Source organism: Peromyscus californicus, unplaced genomic scaffold (genome assembly GCF_007827085.1).
Source record: "Peromyscus californicus insignis strain IS unplaced genomic scaffold, ASM782708v3 Scaffold_23__1_contigs__length_62951481, whole genome shotgun sequence".
Taxonomy (NCBI): Eukaryota; Metazoa; Chordata; class Mammalia; order Rodentia; family Cricetidae; genus Peromyscus; species Peromyscus californicus.
Window position 1 is genome coordinate 32,247,267 of NW_026294534.1, and position 25,649 is coordinate 32,272,915.

Genomic DNA, 25,649 nt, shown 5'->3' on the forward strand with positions numbered 1-25,649 from the left:
GCTAGAAATTTGTTGTCAATGACTTGCTTGCTTTTTTTTTCTCGAAGAGAAATAGCTCTGATTAGTTCCACGTAGACACAGTACATTCATGCTTCAGGAAATATCAAAATCACATCGACTCAATCATTGGTATTCTGTCAGAATTGGCAATTTCTAGATAATACATCACTTTGTTCCAACTTGTTGTGTTGTAACATAATCTCTGATTAAGTATGCATTTAGACACCATAATGAACTTAAATGAAAATATATGGATGAATGATGTCTTAAATGTTAAAATAGATACCTCCATGCTCAAAAATTGGAGGTGACAGGACAGTGATTCAAAGGCAGTGTAAGGAATCTGTGGTAACATAGTCCTATTATCCGGACACTTGGGATGGGGACAAGGTCATCTTTGGCTACATAATGAGTTCCAGGCAAGTCTGGATTACTTGAGACTCATCCTTAAAATTAAAAACAGTGCAGCAGGCAAGGTAATAGAGAGAAAGTGACTGCTCAGAGTCACTCCAAGGGGCTGTATTCATGGGAGAAGGGGTTCTTCTCAGGCACTAAGGCAGTATTTCAATGTTCTACCACCTTGGTTGTTTGGTTTTTATCTGATGGGATATCTATGTAGGTCTCCTATCTAGATGAATAGGCAAAGACCTTATTATTTTACTGAGAAATAGTTCTTCAGGGCAAGTTGGTTGTGTTTTTTCCTCCTGGGACTATCTGTGCAAGAAGCTCAGGTTACTAAGGGTCAAACTCCTGAAGGTCTGAGTCTTCAAATTAAAGAGTGGTGTAACGTGAATCTTAAAAGGTCTTATTAATAAAAACAAACCCAGGAGCCAGATATTGGGGTGAACACTGAAAGATCAGAGAAGCAGAACAAGCCACAGCCAACCTCACATCTCCACTGCCTCAACTGATCTTGTTTCCTCAAACTGGAAGCCTCTGTGTCCTCATCCAAATTGATCTCAGCTGAACTGCTGCTAAAAGCCTAAAAGCTTAACCAGGCCCTAGTTCCTGGTCTTCATGCCTTATATACCTTTCTGCTTCCTGCCATCACTTCCTGGGATTAAAGGCATGTGTCACCATGCCCGGCTATTTCCAGTGTGGCTTTGAACTCACAGAGATCTGAATGGATCTCTGCCTCCAGAATGCTAAGATTAAAGGTGCGTGTGCCGCCATTTTCTGGCCTCAGTGTCTATCTAGTGGCTGTTCTGTTCTCTGACCCCAGATAAGTTTATTAGGGTGCACAATATATTGGAGAACACAATATCACCACAGAGTGGAATTCTCTATAGTCACGTCATATGACCCTAAGGTAGATTGCATCCAGGGCTTGTTAGGGCCAGCGCTTCAGTCCTGCTCGGAAGGCAGCAGGGTCCTTGCTCTGATCCCAACCTACCTAGAGTCAAAAATCAACCTTGTTCTGAGGTTAGAGTAACTCAGCATGACTATCCATTGCAGAACGATAGCCACAAAACTTTCTATTCAAAAACACATATATACGTGATTTTTTAAAATAATAGATCCATTGTCCTTATAAAATCAGCAAGGCATCATGAGGCTTGAGAAGTGTGGGACTGAGTTTGAATAGACATTTGCTGTTAATGTCCTCGTGTATCGATTCACTAGATGTCACTAAGGACAGTTTGCACGGAGAATCTGTGATAAAATGGCAGAGTTCTATGCTGCTGGCTTTTATTGCTTAGCACTTTTACTTTATCAGTTCCCTTGTATTCACTGTGCTCTCTAGACCTCGAATTCTTCACTGAGAACCATGGTTGACTTCATTGGATACACAGCCTCTGAAGATGGTAACAGAAATTGTGTGCACTCGAACTAAATTTTATGTACTGCATCACATGAATGGGCACGTGGCTAACATCATTAGTAGCAGTGGAATAAAGAGCCCTTCACCACAATGTAAGCTGAAAAGGATAGCCTTCCTACCCAAACCATAAAAAGATACAGTAATACTCAATTCCGGGCCAACCTTCTGCTTCGTTTTCTGTTACAAGAAAGTTTCACATTGTAACTTTAATCTTATCAGAAATTCCTAAAGTAAACAAAATAGCAGGGAATGAGAAACCTTGATTGTGTAACTTCTGCTTTTGCTGGCTAGGAAATACCAGCTATCGTTTTTCTGAAAACCCACCCCCAAATAACCATGACTGCCTGCCGCCTATTCACAGGTCTCCAAGTTTTGATCTCGTTAGAGGTACTCTTTGACAACCGCTTCTGGCTTATTGTCATCATATACTAACTACTATTGCTTGTATGTTCCCAATTCTCCATGAAAAAGAGACAAAAATCCTGCTTCCAAGAAACTTCAGAAACGCCCCTGCGATTGGGTTCTGCCAAGGCAAGAGGGCATTTTCCTCTCCCCCCCCCCTGCCAAGCCCCCCTTGCCTTTCCGACCCACGCTCACCCACCCACCCAGCCCAGAACCACGTGTGCGCGCGCCCTGGCCCTGGCCATACAGAGGCGCGGAGCGGGACACCGCCTTCCTGGGGCTCCGGCGCGCGGCCGCGGCTCGCGCTCCGGGCGGGGGTCGCGAGCACGAGGGAGGGGCGGGGCGGGGGCGGCCTATGGCCCCGCCTCTCGCCCCGCCCCTCCGCCCATCGCCCCCCCCCTCCGCCCCTACTCAGAGGGGCGCCCACGTGCCCAGCCCGCCTTCTGCAGCGCGGCGGCGGGAGCGTCTGTCTGCGCCGACCTGGAAGGTAGCATAGCGGCGGCTCCTCTAGCTAGCCTTCCCCAGCTTGGGATCCCCAGCGCACCGCAGCCGGTCGCTCGCCGGTCCCCGTCCCCGTCGCGCGTCCCGGGCGCTGCCCCCAGTAAGTTGTTGCAGAAGAGTGCGCGGGGGGCCAGAGGGAAAGCGGTGCGACGCGGGCGTCCAGGCCGCGTCCAGCTGCGCGCAGCTGCCCGGAGGCCGCGCGAGCATCCGGGGGTCCTGCGGGCAGGGGCTGCAGCCTCGGACTCTCGTCCTCCCGGCTGCACCCTGGGCTGACACCCTCCTCCTCCTCCTCCTCCTCCTCTTCTTGTCCACCCCCGGGGCCGCTGGTTCACTCGCACACTGCACGATCCCCAGCGGCCACGCGGGTCGTAGAACTTGGGATAGGGCCTGACACTGGGACTCCGCGAGTGTCCATAGTCACTTTAGTTCTGGGGGACCCTCAGTATCTCTCTTTCCGAGAGGACAGCCTGCCTCCACACCCTCCGCACGGAGTGGTCCCCCCGAAGTCGCCTTTCACTCCCTTGGGATTCTTAGTTTAAATTTGGAACAAGGCTTGGATCGCTAGAAGTCTTTTCCTATCCTGCTCTGGATCTGTAAGACAGGTAAAATGACCCACTTGGGGTGGGTTGGGGGGGCGTCTGTATTGATGTTTTAAAGTAAATGGGTGCAGCATTAAGCGCTTGAGTTGGTCTATGTCTTTTATCCTATTTCATGAAGCCTTCAGCCTTGATTGCCTTAAGACCATTGCTTCAGGTTGTAGCTCTGACTCCTCTATTCCGCCTTCTGTTGCCCATATATGCAGTATGCGGTGTAAGGAGACAATCCTGTAGTTATTTCAAAGAAATATGCTCAACAGAAGTTGAACGGTCGTAGATGGCTCTCAAAGTGGAAACTGCCTGCATGCCAGAAGTAAAAGAGTTAATCCGGCTCAAACTTTAAACGCCGTAAAACTGTCTTCAAAGATCTTTAGGTCATGACTCCTTTGGGACTGAAGAATTAGATCCGTGTGGATCCGTTCTTTGCTAGAATGGAACTATCACATTCTAGGGATTGGGCCGTGCAGTTAAGTGTGTCTGGCCTAACACTTCATTCTTTTAAAACTTATTTTTCTTTTCTACCTCCATATTAATATTTATCTTCTCAGTAAAGAGAAACATTTTGTTGTCTCTGGCTAGGGGCTGTACAGGTGGAGAATATCCTATTTTTTATGTTTTTTTGTGCTATTCGATCTTTTTTTTTTCCTTCTAATTGCACCAAAGAAGCATGAAGACATGATACACCAGCTCAAAACATTTTTTTTCCCTTACGCTCAAACGTTGCTAGTTGGCAACTGTCCAGGAGTGAATTGTGGAGGCAGGATGACATGTGTTCGCATTTTCAAGCTTTCTCCTTTGCTCCCGGCTCTCTTTCCCTTTGTCTCTTGATTCGTGAGTGTCATTTCCCTTAAGACATTTTAACTAACTTTTGGGATATGTCCCGACCTTGAGAGCTTCATGGTGTCTGCAGAGATTCAGTTTGCAGAATCCTGACCTTCACTTGCTCAGCAAAACCCTTTTGATTCAGTCTCCAGTTTTTAATCACAAGGCTTAGAGTTGAGAGCCTGGGAAGAGAAATGACAGCTAGGAGGGCAGCATGGTCATTGTGGGCATTTTAAAGGTCTGAGAATTTGTTGAGTTTTTTGCTCTGTATTCCCATATCTCTGGGCTCCTTGAATACACACACGTGTCTGGAGAGCTTTAAAGCTACAAGCCACTCACCTTTGCAAAGGCTTCGCCTCCTCTCCCTCCTAGGTGGCTCAGTGCCAGCCTTTCGTGTTCTTCTCCTACCTTCTAGTTCAAGTCAGTGTTACTTCTTCTGACTTTTAGCCAGGGACCCTCCTCCTAAGTGGTCATTTCTTCTTTTTCCAAATATTCTTCCCTAAAGGTTGTCTTTGGTAACATATCTAACCCAGCTAATGAGTTAATGTTCTCATTTGGTTGCTCCTGGTGTGTGTTTGTGTGTGTGTGTGCGTGGGGGGGGTGTTCAGAGCCATCTCCTGGTTTTATCTCATTGCCATTCAGAGGCAGCTTTCAGAACAGAATTCTGAAAACATCCTCACACTGCTATTTGTTTCATTTTCCCCCAGACATAGTAGGGACATGATCTTGAAGTCTGGTTTCTTAATAGATGACTTCTTGTGTGCCAAATATTTAGAACAAAAGGAAATTTTTCAGTTGAATGTGTTTCTAAGCTTTCGTGTTTCATACTGTGTGCCAGAGGAATGCTTCTCCATACGTCTGAAAGGCCGTGGGAGCTGTACGACCTCATTCTCATTATGTTTATCAAACACCTTAGCAAATTTAAATGTTTAACTACTTCTGAACCATTATGAAAATATCCAGAACTACGTCGATAAAACCTTGAGCAATAATAAAATCCCATGAAACACTTCTCTTTGTGGTTTTCTATTTCAATAATTTGTTGTTCTATTCCCTCACCTAGTGTGACCTAACACCTGCTCACTGTATCTTTTTTGTAAAATAGACGGCAGTGATTCCAACAACTTGAGAAAACATGTTTTGTCTGTCTTCTAATGCTCTCATACTTCCACTGAAAACGTATTGGGTCCCTACAGTATACCAGGCATTGGGTGACCCCAAACTAATGACTGCCATCATGGAGGGATTCTGTAATCATTTTTGCATTTGGAAAACTCTTCCTTGCTGGATTTTAAGAATGGTTTGTTGTTAACTGTATGACAGTAACAAATCTCAACACATGGCTTGGGTGCCGTGTGCACTCAAGCACCAGGATGGCTGCATGTGACATATGAAGAGGGTGCTGCTATTTGGTTATCAAAAGCATGCTTGCTGGGTATTTTTGTTTCACAGATAGCAACAAATTTACGTTGATCTGCTCATACACCCTTTTACTTGTTTTTCTGGCTTTTGTCTTAGAAGTGGTAGCCGTAGTGGTGGAACTGTGAGTGCTACTTTGTAAAAACTAAACCCAGTAAGGATTCATTTCCAGCAGGCGGCAGCCAGTCAAGACAATCCCAGCTTCTTTTATTCACTTTTCTTGTCTGACTCAGTAAATGTAACGGGGGCAGACAGAATACTATTGCTTTTCACATTCTTACAGACACTTTTAGACCACAAGTGTCACTTTCTGAAGACTTCCCCTGCCCAAATGACAACATTCTGACTGGTGAGTATGGTTAGTATCAACTTTAAAAAGCTATCTGAGTTAATGTGGCCTTTTTCTAAGCTTTGACTAGCTTTGAAAGTGTGGGTCGGCCCTGTGGCTTCTCCGTTCTTATTGCACCTTTCAGTTTGGATCTCTGCCCTTACAGAGAGCTGGGCTGCTTCATTGTACTGGGTGGATGTGGATACAATATGTTGTTGGAAACCTTGGGTTTTCTTAACGAAGGGCTTTATTCATCTGCGGCTGGCTCATCAAGCTAGAGGCTGCCATGTATTCTCTTTTGTGCTATATGCTTATCTGCCTGTAAAGGAGCAAAGATAAAGTTTAGATTTGTGGAATAAGCTTAAAAATGAAGAGCATGTTTACACATGCTAGGAGGCTAGAATAGCGCTGTGTGTGCTGGCCCCTCCCTTCAGAGAACTGACCCTGATCAGAGAATCTGCAGCACAGAGAGGGAATACCCCGTGACCTTTCCTCCAGGAATTAATTCCATTTAAGAAATACTTGTTAAACAATATATAACAAGGGAAGCTTATGACCCTTGTTGGGTCTTGTGGGTTGTCTCCACTGATGTGTGGAAAATCCTCTTCTTTCCTGAACTCATGCTGGCTTTGAGACTCTGGTTGTCTTCCCACCATGTCTAATATGGTGCGTCTCGACACTTCTTGGCGGTTCTCGGGCCATGGAGATACCCTTCCAGTGTCCATGTGGTGGGCACAGCATATAGACCTTGATGTCCTGTCACCCAGGGATGCAGAGCAATACCAGAGTCAGGACGCTCACTTTATTCTAGTGCTTTGCTGGGTGGGAGGGATGTTCATAGTTAAAATAATTTGGATCCGTTGTACTTAAAAACAGGCGTTTTCTTTTTTTTTATACCATCAGATAGTAAACCTTAAAACTCACGTGTTATTTGTTTTACTTTTTGTGGGGAGAAAAACGGTGCTTGAGGTGATACCTTGATCATAATTGGGACATAATCGTGAGGATTTCTTGCTTCACCTTGGCAAACAATGATGGTGCTAGTCACTGGTAGAATTAAAAGCTATTTTATATTGAACCAAAAGGAAAAATTAGAGTGTCTTTCCAATTTCAGCAGTATTTGTTTAATATTAATTTGGGACAGACTTTCTAAATGCAATACAATTTAAAAAAAAAACAACAAAACAAAAACAAGAAACAAACTTAAGATACTTGAGCAATGGTATCTAGATGTCACCCACAATGTGTGCTTTACCAGAGCACATGGCTCCTCCGGGTGGTTTCCCCTGCCTTTAATTCCAATTTATAGAAGGTCTGCGTCACACAAAAGCAACTCAATGTGCTTCTGAAGTTGACATGCCAAATTTACCTCTACCACTAGGTAAAACTTGTGCTATTTAATAATGACGTATTAAGCCAGATGACTGAGTGCAATTTCCCAGGTCAGGATTCCCTTAGAATACAGTTTTGCAACTTCCATCCCAAGAATATCCTAGGAGACATTCTGTGTGGAGTTTTCCATAGCTAGAGATTAGTTTATCTATTGCGCATTAATACCTGTTGTACGTGTGTTTGCGTGTGTTTTGTGTGTGTGCGCGCGCGTCCACATTTATGCTTGGCTAATAGTTCACAGAATGTTTTTAATTTGCCTAGCGGTTGTCCTGATATTTAAAAAAAAAAAAAAATCAAGGCTGAGCATGGTGGAGCACCTTCAATTCCCAGCCTGGCATGGGGAAGGCAGAAACAGGCAAATCAAATGAAAAACTCATCCTGATAGTTTGTATCAACTTGGAAATGAATTCCTCTAGGAGGAGCCTGTTTCTGAAGCCTCAGGTGGCTCTGTAAAGCACTGTTGCCTGCTTTATGGACTACTTTCCACTCAAGAAACATTTATTCAGGGGAAGAAAGAAGAACCCGTGGCCACAGCAGCTAGCTCCTCTTCACAGCAGTGGCCTGTGACATGTCTGATGAGACTTACAGATATTTTGTGATAAGTTTTTCTCTACCCATCCCACCCAGTTCCTTTCTCCATAAAAATGAATGCTGATCCCTGACCATCTTGTATGAGATTTCTGGACATTCAGAGTCTCTGCTTCCACCCAGTAGACAGCTAGAGTTTCTACAAATTGGGATAAGAATCCCACAATACAGAAGCCACTCTTGATGGCTTGGGGAAGTGCCTGGAGAGATTCTGTTGAGTCTGCATGGAGCAATCTTGGTCATGCATTCTGTCTTCCTTGATGCTTTAAGATGACCTACAGATTCCAAGGTGGGCAATAGCGCTTGGGGACTCACTGTGAGATCAACTGGTGAAAAGATAAGGTTTTTCCATCCCCTGTAATTAATGTGATCATTAAAGCAGAGGGGACTATACTGAGTAGCCTGGAGTTTGGGAACAGATTTTTACCCGGGAGAAGTCATATCTAACTTGATACAAGCTAGTAGGAAGAGTTTTCATAGTAGCATAAGTATGACCTGCCTCTTTGTGCCGTGGTGAGAAGTGTTATATTTCCCTCGAATCTCTAGCATCATAGTCTATTCTCCAAATTCTCAGATTCATGGATTTCAGCATGCCTACAGACCAAGAAGTGAATTTGATTCAATTTTAGCAAAAGAGCACCTCATTTGTGTATTTGTGATCACACCCATAAACAGGTCCAACAAGAATGGGTAAGGATGATATGTAGTGTTGGAACATCTTTGAAATGACATTGAGATCCATCTTCCTGTTTGGTTGTAGATCTAATGTAGAAATTGTGGAAATCTCTGGAATTTCATAAACTTGTTGAATCAGAGTCTAGCTAAATGCTAATAGTGGGGAAGGAACATGTGACTGGAGCAAATGACTAGTTTGTAGCAGTTGCTGGTTACATTTGCTTCATAATGTGCTGAACCAAAGGCAGTGAGCCCAGAGCGGGGTATTTACAGTCAGTTTCTCTGCTGAAGTCCATCTTTTGCAGAGTTTGTGTGGTCGGGATTTGTAATATTTGGTTAAGGGGGTGGAGGAGAGAAAGAAAAGGCCCTCTGATGTACTGCACTTGTAGCCCAGAGCTCACGTAGGGGGAACAAGTCTTGTATGTGTGCTATTCATCAAGGAAAGAGCACAGGGCCCATTTGCATGCCATTGAGGAACAGTAGTGGGTGTTGATACAATTTGTAGTACTAGCTGTGTAAACACATCCTAGGCTGGTGCCATATTAAACTCCTGAAACTGAACATTTCATCTCCAAAACAGCCGTATTCTCAGAGGATTCGTGCATGAGTAAGGCTTATCTGCCTGGAGATGCGGTTGGTTTTTATCACGTAAGGATGGGGAGACATGATTGTGGTAGTTGGTTTTGTATCTCAAACTCTCCAGTACCTTGAAAACTGTCTTGTGACAAATGTCTGTCGTTTTCCAATGTCCATTTCTTGCATCCTTCCCTATGGACAGTTAATGAGTGGCTGGCGCTTACTTCTATCCTAAACAGAGCACTAGACAAATGCGTAAAGGAAGAAAGCGCCTGAGAACAACATTTTAGAATGCTCTGTAAGCTCAGAAATCAAGGTCTTGAGAGAGAGAGAACATTGAAAATTGAGACAGTGGATCCAGGGCAGAACTTCAGAATTTAGATGTGGAAGAAAGAACCAGTTTATTTCAGGCCATTTTGTTTTTGTGAAAGAAAACTATAAAAGTTGCTAAAATGCATACTTCGTGTGGAATTTTGCAAATGGGAATCAAATTACAATACCCACTTAAAAGTTTTTAGATTTATAATTTTCTTAGACCCTAACATGTTTGCATATTTTTAGTAGAGTGGCATTTTGAGGAGGTGAACAATTTAATAAATGGCATACTTTACAAGGAAATGAAAAAATAGACTTACTCTGAAAAAAAAAAAGACATTTTCAGTATGGGTTCTAAACCGTTAACGTCAGTGCGAGCTGAGCCCCCACAAATGGTACTTCTGAGCAAGTGCTGTTTGTAAGTGCTTTTGTGTTAGCTCAAAATAAAAGAAGAAAGCTGTGTGAATTTTTGTGTTTTCAGATTATCCTAGGTAACAGCTGGTTTGCACTTAGTTCAGTGACCCAAACCAAAAAAGAGCAGACTTTGCATAAAATTTCTGTTGATATTGCATGTTGGCCTCACTGAAATGGATCATAGGAACTTTCTGCATAATAAACAGCATATTTACATTGTTTGGATCTTTTTTTTCCCCTGCTACAGATCACAAGAGAGATATGAAGAGCAAACAGCCCAGTACTGTCACCGTCAAAGTTATCCTTGTGAAGTGTTTAGAATACTCTTCTGTTTTTCTGCCTCTAGGCATTTTCCACGCCTTCTCTACCACTTGCTCAGAAGTGCCACTCTACTAAAAATATGCAAACATGTTAGGGTCTAAGAAAATTATAAATCTAAAAACTTTTAAGTGGGTATTGTAATTTGATTCCCATTTGCAAAATTCCACACGAAGTATGCATTTTAGCAACTTTTATAGTTTTCTTTCACTTGTACTAAGTCACCTTTTGCAGGGATTTTAAATTGTATGGTGCGGGCCTCTAGAATCTCAGGGTTTGGGAAGTGGAGACAGGAAAGTCAGGAGTTCAAGGTCAGCCCCAGCTGCAGGAAACCCTGTCTCAATTCCCCTCTCTCTTCACACAATTTAAAAGTATTTAGGGGTTGGGGATTTAGCTCAGTGGTAGAGCACTTGGCAAGCGCAAGGCCCTGGGTTCAATCCTCAGCTCCAAAAAAAAAAAAAAAGTATTTAGATAGTTAATCTATTTTTTCTGCCCATTGGTGGATGACCTTTCATAGTGTTCAGCTTTCATGGTATGTAGTGGTGAAAGCTACAGACGATGGTGGTACCTTAGGGTGGAATGAGAAGTATTCCCAAAGTGCAGGTTGTAGTGGCATTGTCCTGTAACACCAGCATTGAGGAGGCAGAGGCAGGAGGATTTTGAACCCAAGGCTAGCCTGGGCTCCAGAGTAAGCCTCTGTCTCCCCCAAACAAAATTGGTGTTCCTGAAGTGGAGTAGTTCTCCTAGAAGGGAGTAGGAACACCAACTGTCTTCTTTGGTAATAAGAGTAATAGCCGGGCGGTGGTGGCGCACGCCTATAATCCCAGCACTCGGGAGGCAGAGCCAGGCGGATCTCTGTGAGTTCGAGGCCAGCCTGGACTACCAAGTGAGTTCCAGGAAAGGCGCAAAGCTACACAGAGAAACCCTGTCTCGAAAAACCAAAAAAAAAAAAAAAAAAAAAAAAGAGTAATAACATTTTTGAATTTCCTATTTTAAGAATGAGCCTTTATTTCATAGCATAGAATCTTAACGCATTATATGTTAGGTTCAGGGAATAAACAAGGTTGAGTGAACTATGGTTCCATTTCTCATTTGTTTGCTTGAATCAGAATTTAGGCTCTTTTCAAGAGTTGGTGGGAAAGTCATTTCATTGAATTAAGTATAAAAGTAAGTAAAGGAGGAAAAAATGCAAAAAAAAAAAAAATGCTGTTTCTTTTTTGTCCTCAACAAAATGATGTGTGTAGAATAATGCTTTAAGAAGTTTCATCTGCCGGGCGGTGGTGGCGCACGCCTTTAATCCCAGCACTCGGGAGGCAGAGCCAGGCGGATCTCTGTGAGTTCGAGGCCAGCCTGGGCTACCAAGTGAGTTCCAGGAAAGGCGCAAAGCTACACAGAGAAACCCTGTCTCGAAAAACCAAAAAAAAAAAAAAAAAGAAGTTTCATCTACAATAATTACTTACTGTACTGAGATTTGCGTATCTTTTATTTTTTTGTTTTTGAGACAGGGTTTTTCTGTGTAGCCCTGGCTGTCCTAGAACTTGCTCTGTAGACCAGACTGGCCTCAAACTCAACAGAGATCTGCCTGCCCTGCCTCCTGAGTGCTGGAATTAAAGGTATGCACCACCATCACCCTGCCAGATTTGCACATCTTTAAAGATGAAATATTCAATATTGCTTGCCAGCATTAGTGAATTATCAGATTGCTGGCTCAGAATCGTATCTCTTACATTTCTTGTCAAGCAGAGTCACGCCGGACTATTCTTCATAGGTCTGCATATTGTGTAAACGTGAGCTGACTCTGGGATGTCTGTGCAGATGTAGCTGAGAGCAATCACATTTCTAAACGGCTACCATACATGTCAACATCTTCACATTTAAAGATAACAAATGGTTGAGGGTGTCTGTATCTGTTTTAATACCCACCACTGCAGTGTTGGTTTTTCCAGCTCTTTACTCCATGGAGTGCCTGCGGGGACAGGGGTAGTTAGAACTTCACAAGACTGTTTATGTTACTACTCTGAAGGAGCAAGTGGCCTGTCCCTCCCTGTTCCCTGTTCCTTAAGATTCCCCCTCCCTACTGTGATCCATCTAAACACATCGCGCTGGATGCCACTCTTGCATTAGAGGTCCTGGTGTATATCGGGGACAATCCTGATGCTTGATGACGTGTGGAGTGCTGACATCAGGCCCCATGTCCTTCCCTTCCTCCCCCTCCTCTTCCTTCAAAATGAAATGAGTAGCTCGCTAAACCCAAGCCTAATGCTCACGAGTGTCTGAGCTGAAATGCTGGGTCTTGTATGGACTCTCTCTGGGTGTCCCCCTGTTATCTATTATCCTTGGCCTGGAGAGATGGCTCAGAGGTTAAGAGCACTGGCTGCTCTTCCAGAGGTTCTGAGTTCAGTTCCCAGCAACCCCATGGTGGCTTGCAACCATCTGTAGTGAGATCTGGTGCCCTCTTCTGGTGCTCAGGCATACATGCAGTCAGAATACTGTATACATAATAAATAAATAAATCTTTAAAAAAATAGACTGTGTTTTCTGCAATCATGGAGGAGGCACAGGCTCTAGGGAATGTGCTGGTGTGTAAGGATCCTGTGCTCGTCATCTGCTTATCCCTCCTCCCTCTGTTTTCTCTCCCCTGCTTTCCTCAATCCTGACTGTAAATGCTGACTCTGGAGTCACGGACAGCCTTTGTAAGAATATACCATGGGAGCAGGGTAGATTTAACCCTTAAGAAAGCTTTGGTCTCCGTCAGTCTATGCCATTGTGTTAACTTTGTGAGGCAGATCTCTGGTTACTCAGGAAAGGGTTAGTGGTGGGGACGACTACTACTACCCAGTTCTCTCTTGGTTATGAGTTTGAGTGGTTGCTTCTGTGAGTAAAGAATTCACGTAGAGTAACAGTTCCCACGGGTTGAACTCTTTTCTCCGGTTACTATATTTGTTACTGTTGCAGTTTTTTACAGGCCTGAAAGCGTTCCTTGGCTTACCTTTGCGTTGTGTGTACCCTGTCTCTGAAGTATTATTCATTGCGTGTCTAGTGAACAGCTTATATTTTTGTCAGGTTTTTCAAGGACAGCGTGCACTTCATAGAGATCCATAGAGATTCGTACTGATCCAAACCATCAGACCTACTCACTGCGGTGGGGGAGGGGAATCTCATTCCAGCCTAGACTCTCGAAAGCTCAAAGTTAGAGTGAGAACTCATACTGGTCACTGAAGACTGTGTCCTTTCTGAAAGCCGCCTCATGACAAAGCTGTGGAATGTGCACCTGTTAATTTCACAACATAGTCTATTGTCCTTAGAGGAAATGACCTCATTTAAGAATCTTTGGATTGCTGGCTTAAAGGTAAATTTTAAAACTTTTAAAAGTGTGTGTGTGTGTGTGTGTGTGTGTGTGTGTGGTGTGTGTGTTGACTTTTAATTTTGTGATACTACAATTTTATACAAATAATATAAAATCTGCTATCTGAAGTTTTTTTTAAGTATCCATTTTAGTGTTGTTAAGTACATTCACATTGGTGCTCAATCATTTTCCAGTGCTTTTGAATCCTGAAAAAAAGCGGGGAGGGGGGGGAGGCGGGGGGAGAGAAACTATATCCCTGGGGTGGGGTGGTAACCACCATCCTATTTTCTGTCTCTATGAATGTGTAAGAAGAGTTTTACTTGTCCTTTGTGACTGGATTGTTTTATGTAGCAGAGTGTCCTAAAGGTTCATTCATGTTTTACTGTGTGTCAGAATGTGTTCCCTTTGTGGGAGGGGACATGTGTGTGGGTGTGCTGGCTGGTGTGTGTATGTTCATGTGGAAGCCAGCTGTCGTGCCTTAGGCTGTCCAGTTTGTTTGAGAGAGTCTCTGACTGGCCTCAAGCTAACTATGTAGGAAAGGCCAGGAAACCCTGGGGATCCACATGTCTCTCCCTCCCCAGCACTATGATTACACGTGTGTGTGTGCTGCCACACCATGTTTTTACATTTTATTTATTGTGAATAATGCATCCGTGAGCACAGACATGTACCTGTTTTTCTGGAGACCCTGCTGTCTTTTAGCTGTGTGCCTAGACATAAAACTGCTGCATCATGTGGGAATTCTACGTTTTGGTTTTTCTTTTAGTTTGCAGTACTGTTTTCCAGAGAGGTGGTACCATTTCACATTCCCACCAACAGCATGCCATCTACTTGGCTCTCATTCTCACCCTAATCTTTGGAGGGCACTTCGTAGTTACAAAGTCGCTCTAATGTCTCCAAAACAAAAACAAAGCAAGTCTTTTAAACTTCTATTCATACACACAGATTTTAAATCTTGCCGGGTATTTTTTCCAAGATTTAAATGGTTTAAAAAGATATCTCAGGATGTCTTGTCTGTATAGTAGTGACCATCATGGGGTGGGGGACTCCTGGGATTGTTTCATGCAAATTGCATTTAAATATTAAACATGCACAGTAATGCTGGTTTCTTTCTGTATGGGAATGTGTTCACCCCTTGTAGAATTGCTGGGCAGCAAAAACACCTCCACGCATCTGTGATGGATGCTTTCTTTATCCCAGAGTCTACTACTAATCTGGACCCAATTCTTTGGGTCCAGAAAGGAACATAAATGAATGAAATCCTTATGCAATAAAGTAAGGAATTTGTGGAACTAAAACGAACCAGGGACCAATTAACTTAGAAAATACTCTGTGTCCTAAAACATAACAGTGCACTCTGGGAGCAGTGACTGATAAACAGTTGTAAAGGACTCAGTGCCAGGAAGCCTGTAAGTCCAGCAAATGGGAAGGTTGAGGCAGGAGGATTGTGAGTTCAAGATCAGCCTGGCCAACTTAGTAAAACCCTGTCTCGAGATAAAATGTTCGAGCTGGGATGTGACTCAGTGAGTAAAGGACTCACCTAACGTGAACAAAGACCTGGGTCTGATCCCCAGCACTTCCTTCATAAACTAGGGCAAGAGATGAAGCAGAAGGGTAAGTTACACATCCCAGACCAGGCTGGGATACTTAGCAAGACCGGCTTGGAAGAAAAGAAACACCATGCGAAAAAAACAAGAATTTGTTCAGATGGTACCCCAGTGCCAGATGCTACATGAATTGGACCCAGTGAGTAAATGATAGAGCAGTTTCTTCTTGTCTTTGGAGAAACGGTTCCCTGTCTCCTGGGTGGGTACCCTGGCCAAGCCATGAGTAAGGGCAGTGCCTGCTCTTTTGAATTAAACACACCACTGGGATAGAGGGAGAACAGGGAGTAAAATGGAAATTAACAGGTAAACAGCTGACCGAAATACGTTGTTGCATCAGTTGAACCTTTAAACTTAAGAAAGGTTTACCAAATCAATATTTACTTGATCTAAGTGTTATGCTGTGGTGTCATGACCCTTGGCCCTTTTCCGGAGTCATCGGTAACGAGAGCATGGCTGTTGGTTTTTCTAAATTCTCTAGTCCCTGTGGTCTTGCTGGATGCAAGGATGGGGATGGGGAATGGGTGTGAGGTTTGGTGCAGTATGTGCTTTTGAGGAGGATACTTGCCTCTGCAGCCTGACTGTTGGCTTGAATGTGTGCAGAGAACCAGGGACAGAGCATTGTTTTCTTTGGCCACAGAACTGTCGTTAGATTCCAGCAACTGCCATAGCTGATCCTATTGGTAAAATTATTAAGGCCACTCCACGTAGTTAAGTGAAGGGATAGGTAACAGGGTCTGGGAAAGGTGTGACGCAGTCCGGCAGTGTTCTCTGGACAACTCTGCTCGGTCTAGCTCCAGCGTCCAGGGTCCAGGAACCAAGCGAGACCCCGCATCCAGATCTTGGGTCTTCAGCGTCCTCTCTCAGCCCTGCCTTGTAGGCGTGACAGTTACCAAAGCCTCAATCGGGGTTGGAACTTCCAGCTGGAATGGCTACCCACTACAGATACCCTACGGAATCACCTATCCTGTGGTCACACTCTATCCCTGCCTGTTGTTACCCAACTCCTGCATTCTTTTATTGATCTGTAAGTAAGGACATGGTCTCCAGACCCAGACACCTGGCCTGTCCCAATCACACTGTATTTGAATACTTCACACGGACTTAAGAAGATGGGACTAGAGGAAGGTATCCATTCAGGAAAATTATGAGTTCCTGCTACATGCCAGTACCAAAATCTCTACCTGATGTAGCTTACGTTCTAAGGGTCTTTATGCTGTGCCTCTCAGGCTCTGCCACACTGCCTTGTCCTCCAGGGATGGACCAGACTGGGGTAGCAAAGGAATGAAGAAAAGATGGACACACCCGGGCGCTGACAGAATTACCTGTGGTCCAGTGGACTGGACTCTCCACTGGAGAAACCCCAGCACCCTGGAAGCTCAGCATGTTTATTTGGTAGAGTTGAACAGAGAGGTGGGGTTATTGCATACAGCTGAACAGGGGGGCAGGGTTATTATGTACAGATAAGCAAGGAGGCAGTGTTTGTGGTAAACAGCTGGATCTAGGGGGCTGGTTTAGCTGGTCTCTGTAGGAACAGTCTCTGTAGTGGGCTGGTCTTCAGGTGGTATACATCCCTAGGAAGGAAGCTATGGTGGACGTTTTCTGCGTACACCGCCAACACTCTCACTTATCTCCAGAGGAAGGCTTTGCCAACCTTTGAGCCTGAGGCTAATGGAATTCTTACCATGGTTGTGCCCATGTCAACAGCATCCATTAGACTTTCATTCAGGCCTTCCTTCGCTCTCCACACCCCGCAACAGCGGTTAAGAAGTAGAGGTGTTGCTGGGCAGTGGTGGCGCATGCCTTTAATCCCAGCACTCGGGACGCAGAGGCAGGCGGATCTCTGTGAGTTCCAGTTCCAGGAAAGGCGCAAAGCTACACAGGGAACCCCTGATTCTATGCGAAAACGTCAAATAATGCTTGACACAAACAGATCTCTCTACCCATTACCCCCATTTTCATCACGTCAAACACATCCCTTCTGTGGATTAAGAAAATAATGGGAACTCTAGTTGAATTACACTAATTTGCTTTCAGACATGAATAAAGCCCCAGAAAACCTTTTGACAATAGGAGGGGGTAGTTCCCGATATTACCAGGGGTCAATTGAAATAAAAAAAAATTTTTACAAAGTGAAATATAAAATGGTGTGACTTGGAGGGCCAAGATATTTGCCCTGAAACAGTTTTGGATTCAGAAATATGTGAAGACTTGAGAAGAGTAGATATTTGAGAAGCCAAAAGTTAGATTAAGAATGTGATGGGTAAACCATGAACTTTGTACAGTGTTTTAGGAAGTATAATATGGTTGCACAAAAATCAGCAGCTTTTTACTGCAAATAGCCTTATATTAAATCATGGAAGGATTTTACAGCTGGAAGAAATAGGATTTTAATATACGGTGGCAGTCTTGACATGATGCTTATCTAGATATTTTTCTTTATCTTTAAAGATCGATTTTCTATGTTGCTTGCCTAGTAATTATTGCATTTCTTTTCTTGGCCAGTGGTGGCTTTGGGCACTTTGACATTGAAAGGCTAAAATCTTATGCAGATGAAGTTTTAAAATTCCAAAGCTTGCCGGGCGGTGGTGGCGCAAGCCTTTAATCCCAGCACTCGGGAGGCAGAGCCAGGCGGATCTCTGTGAGTTCGAGGCCAGCCTGGGCTACCAAGTGAGTCCCAGGAAAGGGGCAAAGCTACACAGAGAAACCCTGTCTCGAAAAACCAAAAAAAAAAAAAAAAAAAAAAAATTCCAGAGCTTGCCAGGCAGTGGTGGTGCGTGCCTTTAATCCCAGCCCTCGGGAGGCAAAGTCAGGTGGATCTCCGTGAGTTTGAGGCCAGCCTGGTCTATAGAGTGAGATCCAGGAGAGGTACCAAAACAACACAGAGAAACCCTGTCTCAAAAGAAAAAAAATCCAAAGCTTTCCAGATATATTTTTCAGTAATATCTGAATGACCTTCAAATGTCCTTTTATCAGCTGAGCATTAGGTGGGCTGCCAAGAGCCTGGGACCAGGAAGAATTCTTCATTTTCTTGTTGCTTCTAGGTTATTTGGAGCAGAGCAAACAGCAGAGGCTTACCAGCCATAAGACTTCAAGTTCAAATGTCTATGGTTTTGAACACATTATTTAATGGTGCTGAGCTTGTGTTTCATTGTCTGAAGACAAGTTGAGGTGCTGAGGACTCAGTGATGCACAGGTCAGGAGCCTCAGTGGATAAGAAGAGCATCTACTGTTTCCAGCGCTGTATCCCCAAATCTAATGCAGGACAGCTTTGCTTAAACGTGGAATCCTCTTTGAATTACTTTTTTCTCCCCATATGAGAGTTTTGGATATTTAGTCCCTTTATTTTTCTTTTCTTTCTCTCCCCTGCCTCATCCCCAAGTATCAGAGCTAAAGAAAACACTATATCGGGCGCCTCTGTGGACTTGGGAGTTCCTCTGCTGCTGCTATCCTGAGCTGGATGATGTAACCACTAGTTAACATTGGCCTCTCCCCAAGCTATGGCGACAAGGTTCCTTCCTGAAGGCATGCTCTGGGTAGTATTTCAGCTCAGTTTAGAAGGCATACTTCATAACAGGACTATTTATTCGTAGAGAACTGCCTGTGCTTTGCTTTCTGGGCTGTGGTAATTAACATTTTGGTCATCCTGTTTCCTCAAACAAGTGCCCATCATGGGAAACTGAGCTCTGATAGAAGAACAGACTTCAGGCTTGCCTCTTGAGATGGTACAGGGCACCCCAAAACTTCACCCGCTGCAGCACAAATACAAAGGTTGCGTAAAAGAGGGGAAGAGGTTGTATTCACTGCTGACTCCCCTGCATTGATTCTAAAATGCTGATGCACATTACAGCCTGTTGTGGACAGTCGGACAAAGTTGATTCTGTGTCCTAACTTGTTATGTCCCAGTTTCTTCGTCTGTGCCATAACAAATAACCATAGATTAGAGGCTCAAACCATGGGCATTAATTTTTGTATAATTCTGGAGGTTGAAAGATCTGGGAGCCAGCATGGAGGGGCTCTGGTGGAGGCTCTCGGCTTGCAGATGCTTCCTTCTCTCTGTATTTACATGTTTGCGGGGGGGGGGGGGGGGGGGGGGGGGGGGCTGTCAGCTCCAGGGCTTATTAAAAACACACTTGTATCATGGGTTGTGGTGATATTATATTTGTGCTGTAACAAATAAAACTTACCTGGGGATCAGAGGACAGAACCCGTCACTAGATTGGACATAGAGGCCAGACAGTGGTGGTACACACCCTTGATCCTATGACCCGAGAGGCACAGATCTATCTGGATCTCTGTGAGTTCAAGGTCACACTAGAAACAGAGCCAGGCAGTGGTGACACACACCTTTAATCCCAGGACTTGAGATCTCACGTCTTCGCTTGGGAAAGACACATGCCTTTAATCCCAGGAAGTGACGGCAGGAAGCAGAAAGGTATATAAGGCGTGAGGACAAGGAACTAGAAGCTTTTAAGCAGTTCAGCTGAGACCCTCAGGGGTGAGGACTCAGAGGCTTTCAGTCTGAGGATTCGTGGAAACAGGATCAGTTGAGGAGTTGGCAAGGTGAGGTTGGCTGTGGCTTGTTTTATCCCTCTGACCTTTCAGCTTTCACCCCAATATATCTGACTCCGGATTTTTTATTAATAAGACCGTTCAGCAACTCATGTTACAATTTGGGATGGGAGCAATTCATTCATATGACCTCATCTAACCTCATCTAACCCTCATTGCCCCCCAAAGTGTCTACCTCCAAACACCATCACATCGAGTTATAAAACCTAAGTGAATTTTGGGGAGAAGCGGTCCATCCATAGCACTTAGCTGGAACTTAGTCTCTCAGGGCTCTGGTTTTGTCACCTATAAACTAGAGATGATACCAGCAACTACAGCATAGAGTAGTTGTGTTACCCTTAGGATCCCCAAGTCCAGATCTTCTTGATGAAGGTTGTTTGCATAGCCACACTAGTGTATTGGTATATATTTATAAACCTTAGTCCATGCATTTATTAGAACTCTTTAAGTTTTAAAGTGATGGTTACATTCTCTGTAGCCTTATCAAAGTCTCTCTTCTGTGTTCCTGCCCCTTCCCCCAAGCTCTGTTCATCTAGGTCAGCCTTCACCCAGGGTGTGATTGCTGACACAGTCCCTGCCATGATCGTTGCCTCACATCCTTCAGACTAGTTCTTTCTTGTTTTTTTTTGTTTGTTTGTTTTTGTTTGGTTGGTTGGTTGATTGGTTTTCCGAGACAGGCTTTCTCTGTGTGGTTTTGGTGCCTGTCCTGGAGCTCACTCTGTAGCCCAGGCTGGCCTCGAACTTACAGAGATCCGCCTGGCTCTGCCTCCCGAGTGCTAGGATTAAAGGCCTGCGCCACCACCGCCCGGCTCTTCCTTGTTTTTGTTGCTCTGTCCTGTCTCACTCATTCACTTCAAGATGATGTGTGTTTTTGAAAATGGGGAAGAAAAGAGTTCTTTGGGTCTTCTGAACCAGGACAGGCGGTTTCTTACGCCAAACTGGTGCACTCATCTTACACAGAAGGCTCAGCTTGCTTATTCTGTACTATCTCTTCCCCAGAAAGCCTTCCAGAATGACTGACGAGAGCCCCCTGGCTCTTCTGTAAACCCTGGTTCACTTCCTGCCAGAAGGACATGTGATGAATTCAAATATCTATCCCCCCAACAATGAATTCGGAGACAATGTAGTTGTTTTTTTTTTTAAAGAATTTGTGATTAGCATCATGACGTTAACACACACTAGAGCTATAATATATTAAATATTACGTTATTTCAGTACTGCTGGCTACCTCTTTGGGCCACCAAGAAAGCCTCATGGAGAAATTAGGATTTGAGAAATATAAGGAGAGGAATACAAGGGGTAGATATAAGCAGAGATAAGTATTGACTCACTTAATCCTAAAAGAGATTAAGCCCTGACATACAGACTAGAACATGTGTTTGAGTCACATCAGTGAACAGCTGGGGGTTCTGGGAACTGAGGGTCCTGGGGTGAACTCTGGATTGAAGGACTGCAGCGCCAGAGTTGCCCGTGAGCAGCCGTCATACTGTTTTTCTATGAAAATCTTTAAGAAAGAGGATATGTATTTTTTTAAAGGAATAGCTGGTTTGATACACTGTTGTTGATCTGTGAACACAGAACTACTGTGTGAAATTCTTAAAAGTATTTGGAAAAAGCCAGTCCGTTCTGCTATCTGCCCTAAAGTTATTTAACGTGTTGCTGCAGAGCTAAAATATTCGAGGTTGAAATGACCTTTTGTAAACCTGTCCTGGACTGAACAGTTTTTAGGTTTGATTTTGAAAGAAAACACATAGTACCATAATGATATTTACTCTTTCGGATTTGTTGATATTATTGATTAGGCTAACATACGCAAGGTAACTCTAATTCTTTTACTAATTCTATTCTGCTTTTTTTCCTTGAGTCTTTTTAGGATACTTGCCTTTTAGAAAGAAATACACTTAAAATATGAAATTGTATATTTTGATAGGAGGACAAAGAAGTATTTATATTTCAGAAGAAAATGGGGGGAAATTCTTGTAGGGGTTAGGCAATGTTTAGTGTACTTTGTGTTTTTCCCACATAAGAAGAAAAAAGAGCTTGTAAATGACCTGTATTTGTTCTTTGTGATGGATAGGAAGGGAACAGAGTGTGTGGCTGTAGGAATTTGCATCAGATTAGTTTGGCTAATAGCTCCTTTAGGCAGAGTTTCTGTGCTGGTAGTTGGACTGAAACACCTAAATAAAGATTGCATTGTAGAATCTGCTCTTTGACCCCGACTAGTCCCTATCCAGCACCATTTAGTGCCTCAGAAATTCTTCCCTAGTCAGAGCACACAGTGAAGACAGCCCTAGCCGGGCTTGGCTCAGGGTGAGCCAGTAGCTCTGGAGAGGGGTTCTGCGAGGGAAGGAGACGTGGCTCTGAGCTCTGGCCTCCTTTCAGCTTTCTGGCAGTGACTCTCTCATTAGCATGGGGTGCTGGGATACACTTGGCTCAGGAGGAAAACTCAAGAGAAGCCTTGAAGAAAACCCAGCTCTTGTGTCCATGCCCAGAATGATGTGTTACTGGCACACAGCTTCCTTCGTACAAGGAAGAAATCAAACCCAAATGTGGAGGCAGGCTGCTTTCATTTTCCTGTTAAAGTGTTCTGTTCAATGTTCACCTCTCACAGCAAAGGCCAGGCTTAAGGAATTGTGTTTGGAATGGTTTTTAAATTGAAACTTCAGGGGCCTTTGAAACAGCTCAGCAGGTGAAGGCACTTGCTGAAGACTTGCAACCTGAGTTCAGTCCTCTTGGTAGGAGGAGAGTGCCAACCTGCTAGATCTCCTCTCACCTCCACACATGTGCCATGGTGTGTGCAAATACAGTCAATCAATCAATCAATCAATCATCAATTATATTTAAACTGAGGTTACAAAGACTTCCACACCAGTAGGGATGCCTCAGTGACTATAGTGACCTGGGCCTTGAAGTTTAAAAGTTTTCAGCAGCAAAGGTGGCTTGGAGATTGAAAGTCCCATGTGCCCTTGGCTGTACTACCCAGGTAAGTAAGTGACTGAAAAGAGAGACTGGGTTGTTACCTTGTGTGATGTAATAGAGAGTTCTGGTTGTCTCCAGGGTCTGCTTCCCGATTTTAACCTAGAAATCTCCACGAACACCTGAAGTAAAAAGCAGAGTCTCCGTGCCCTCTGAGGGTACTGTGGCCACTGAACTAACTCTAGCTGATGTCATGTAAGGTATTGTAGCCTTTGCGACTTCTAGGAGGGGCCCTTCTTCTCACCCCTTTCCATGTCCAACTGATGGGAATACAGATAGAAGGGCTGGAGTTTGAAGAGCTCTTCAGATCAGGAGGTTAACTTAAGGCTGTGTAGTGAGTTGACAGAGCATAGGCTATAAGGGGCTCGTGTTTCTGGTCTGTAGACCTCATCAGGCAAGGTGACCTGGACCCACGGGACAGTGAAATTAGCCTCTGGTTCAGACCACTATGTTCTGGAGTTTTCTCTCATTGATATTGTAACATAATCCTAACACAGGGACTTTGTGGTACAAATGCAGACAGACACAAGAGGTTTAAGTTTTCAATATAGGGGGCTGGAGAGATGCCTCAGAGGTTTAAGTGCACTGCTTGCTCTTCCAAAGGTCCTGAGTTCAATTCCCAGCAACCACATGGTGGCTCACAACCATCTGTAATGAGATCTGGTGCCCTCTTCTGGCCTGCAGGGATACATGCAGGCAGAACATTGTATGCATAATAAATAAATAAATAAATAAATAAATAAATAAATAAATAAATAAATAAATAAATAAATCTTTTAAAAAATTATTCAATATAGGAGAATTTTTTAAGAGCAAACAACGTTAAGAACAAAATGCATTCACAAGCTCCCAGATGAATGTTTTAAAACACTCAGAACAGTATTTCTAGGAGTTTATATTGAGTTCTTTTTGCATAAAAGCAGAACATTTGAAAGGTTGGAGGATTTGTTTTTGTTTGTTTGTTTATTTGTTTGTTTTGGTTCTTTTTTGGAGCCCTGAAATTCTATGAAAACTGTGAACTGTATTCTCAATTTCTTGAGTATATGGGTAAGTTTCAAAATGTTTGGGAGTTGTCTGATTAATAAATTCCTTTCCAGATTAAAAAGTTGTATACATTTTTACATGTTTATCCTGGGTGTGAGATGTATGTGGATTCTTTAGTTCCAGATGAAACTTCTGTGTGTGTCAGAACAACATGCTGTTTTGTTCATTTGTTGATGGTTTGTGTCCACCCTTGCATTTCGTTTCCATGAGGGTAAGCACTTGGCTCTGTTCAAACCCATCTTTCCTCAGGGCCCAGGAGAGTGGCAGGTGCATAGGAGAATGATGGAGTTTAGAAGTGGGTTAATGTGGTAGTATTGTGTTCCCCAAAATATTGTGCACCCTAATAAACTTATCTGGGGTCAGAGACAGAACAGCCACTAGATACAGAGGCTAGAAAATGGTGGCACTTACACCTTTAATCCTAGCATTCCAGAGGTAGAAATCCCTCTGGATCTCTGTGAGTTCAAGGCCACACTGGAAACAGCCAGGCATGGTGACACATGCCTTTAATCCCAAGAAGTGAGCCTTTAATCCCAGGGAGTGATGGCAAAAACAGAAAGATATATAAGACGTGAAGACCAGAAACTAGAAGCATTTGGCTGGTTAAGCATTCAGCCTTTCGAGCAGCACAGTTCAGCTGAGAGCCATTCGGATATGAGGACACAGAGGCTTCCAGTCTGAGGAAACAAGATCAGCTGAGAAGTTGGCCAGGTGAGGTTAGCTGTGGCTTGTTCTGTCTCTCTGATCTTCCAGCAGTTCACCCCAATACCTGGCTCAGGTTTGATTTTATTACTGAGACCATTTAAGATTCCTGCTACAGGTTTCATCCAGTGAGCTGTCCACATCACTTGTAGTACTGACTGGTATATGGGTGTTCAGAATTTTTAAATTTTCATTTTTGGCATCAATAACTGAAGAAGGTAAGTTGAAGGCTGCCACGATGAACACGCATCTGTCCATTTGTCTCTCCAGTTCTTTATTTTCACTTCTCTCGGAAGCTGTTTTACTGGTACTTCTTGTTAGATGTGACTCCTCAGTGTGAGGTTATGTGTTACAAGCCCGGCCCTCAGCGTGGCCACGTTGAGAGGTTGTAGGACATTGAAGAGGTGGTACGAGGCTGGAGTTGGTGGTGCCATTGGGGTCTTGACCCTTGGAAGGGACTAAGGTAGTCCTTGGCAGTCCTAAGTTAGTTCTCACAAGAGGGTTGATATTAAAAGTGTGAGAGTGGCCTCTCCCTTGTCAGAGCTTATTTTGCGATGTGATCTCTCCCTCTGCTCATGTTCCCCACTGATGCTGTCCATGATGAAGCTGAAATGATGCTCCTGGATTGAGTAAATCCCTTCTTCTGAAAAATGCCCACCTTCAAGTGTTTTTTTATAGTCACAAAAATGGGCATATCTATATATTTTTAAGAATCATTTCTCCCCAGTGAGTTGAATTTATCCTATTCTGCAGAGAGTCTGGTTAGGCTTTTAGCCTTAGAATTTACCATATCTCATAAGCTGCCATTGTTTTCATTATGGTTTCTCGCTCTTTGTATTATTGGCATGTGCTTGGTGGTTTTGCCTTTATTTGTTGTGGTAATAACATTAACTAATTCTTTTTTCCACCCACCTGTAAGATTTCCATGTTCTTTTGACTTGATGAGTCAGTAATGACACATATAACTGAAAAATTAAAAATCCAGAGGATATCAATGGGAAATTTTTTCAGTCGTGTTTAGTATGATCTTTGGTACATTTTGATATCTGCATTTTAACTAGTGATTTTGTTGTCTTTTTTTTTTGAGGTTTTTTTTTATTTAACATAATTTTTTATTGATTCTTTGGGAATTAACTAGTGATTTTTATGTTTAGTTTTGTTTTTTGTTTAATCTACTTAATTGGTTTTCTGTTTTGATTCACATTTTTAGACAGTAGTTTGATCGCTTACATTTTTA

At 43.5% G+C, this 25,649-nt stretch overlaps 1 protein-coding gene across 6 annotated transcripts in view; it reads left to right on the forward strand.

Moving 5' to 3' along the window:
- The first annotated feature begins 2,649 nt into the window (after window positions 1-2,649).
- The window catches only part of Slc7a2 (solute carrier family 7 member 2), a 58,479-nt gene continuing 35,479 nt past the window's right edge, over window positions 2,650-25,649 (forward strand). Inside the window, exon 1 of one of the 6 annotated variants that reach the window (XM_052752086.1) lies at window positions 2,650-2,711. Coding sequence is in view for 2 of the 6 variants with exons in the window: in XM_052752088.1 (XP_052608048.1) it covers window positions 5,918-5,920 (3 nt within the window). In the remaining 4 variants the exon portion in view is untranslated. Of the gene's footprint in view, window positions 2,826-3,043; window positions 3,328-5,788; window positions 5,921-25,649 lie in introns of those variants that run through there. The other 5 variants (XM_052752084.1, XM_052752087.1, XM_052752085.1 and 2 more) reach the window with 5 other exon arrangements.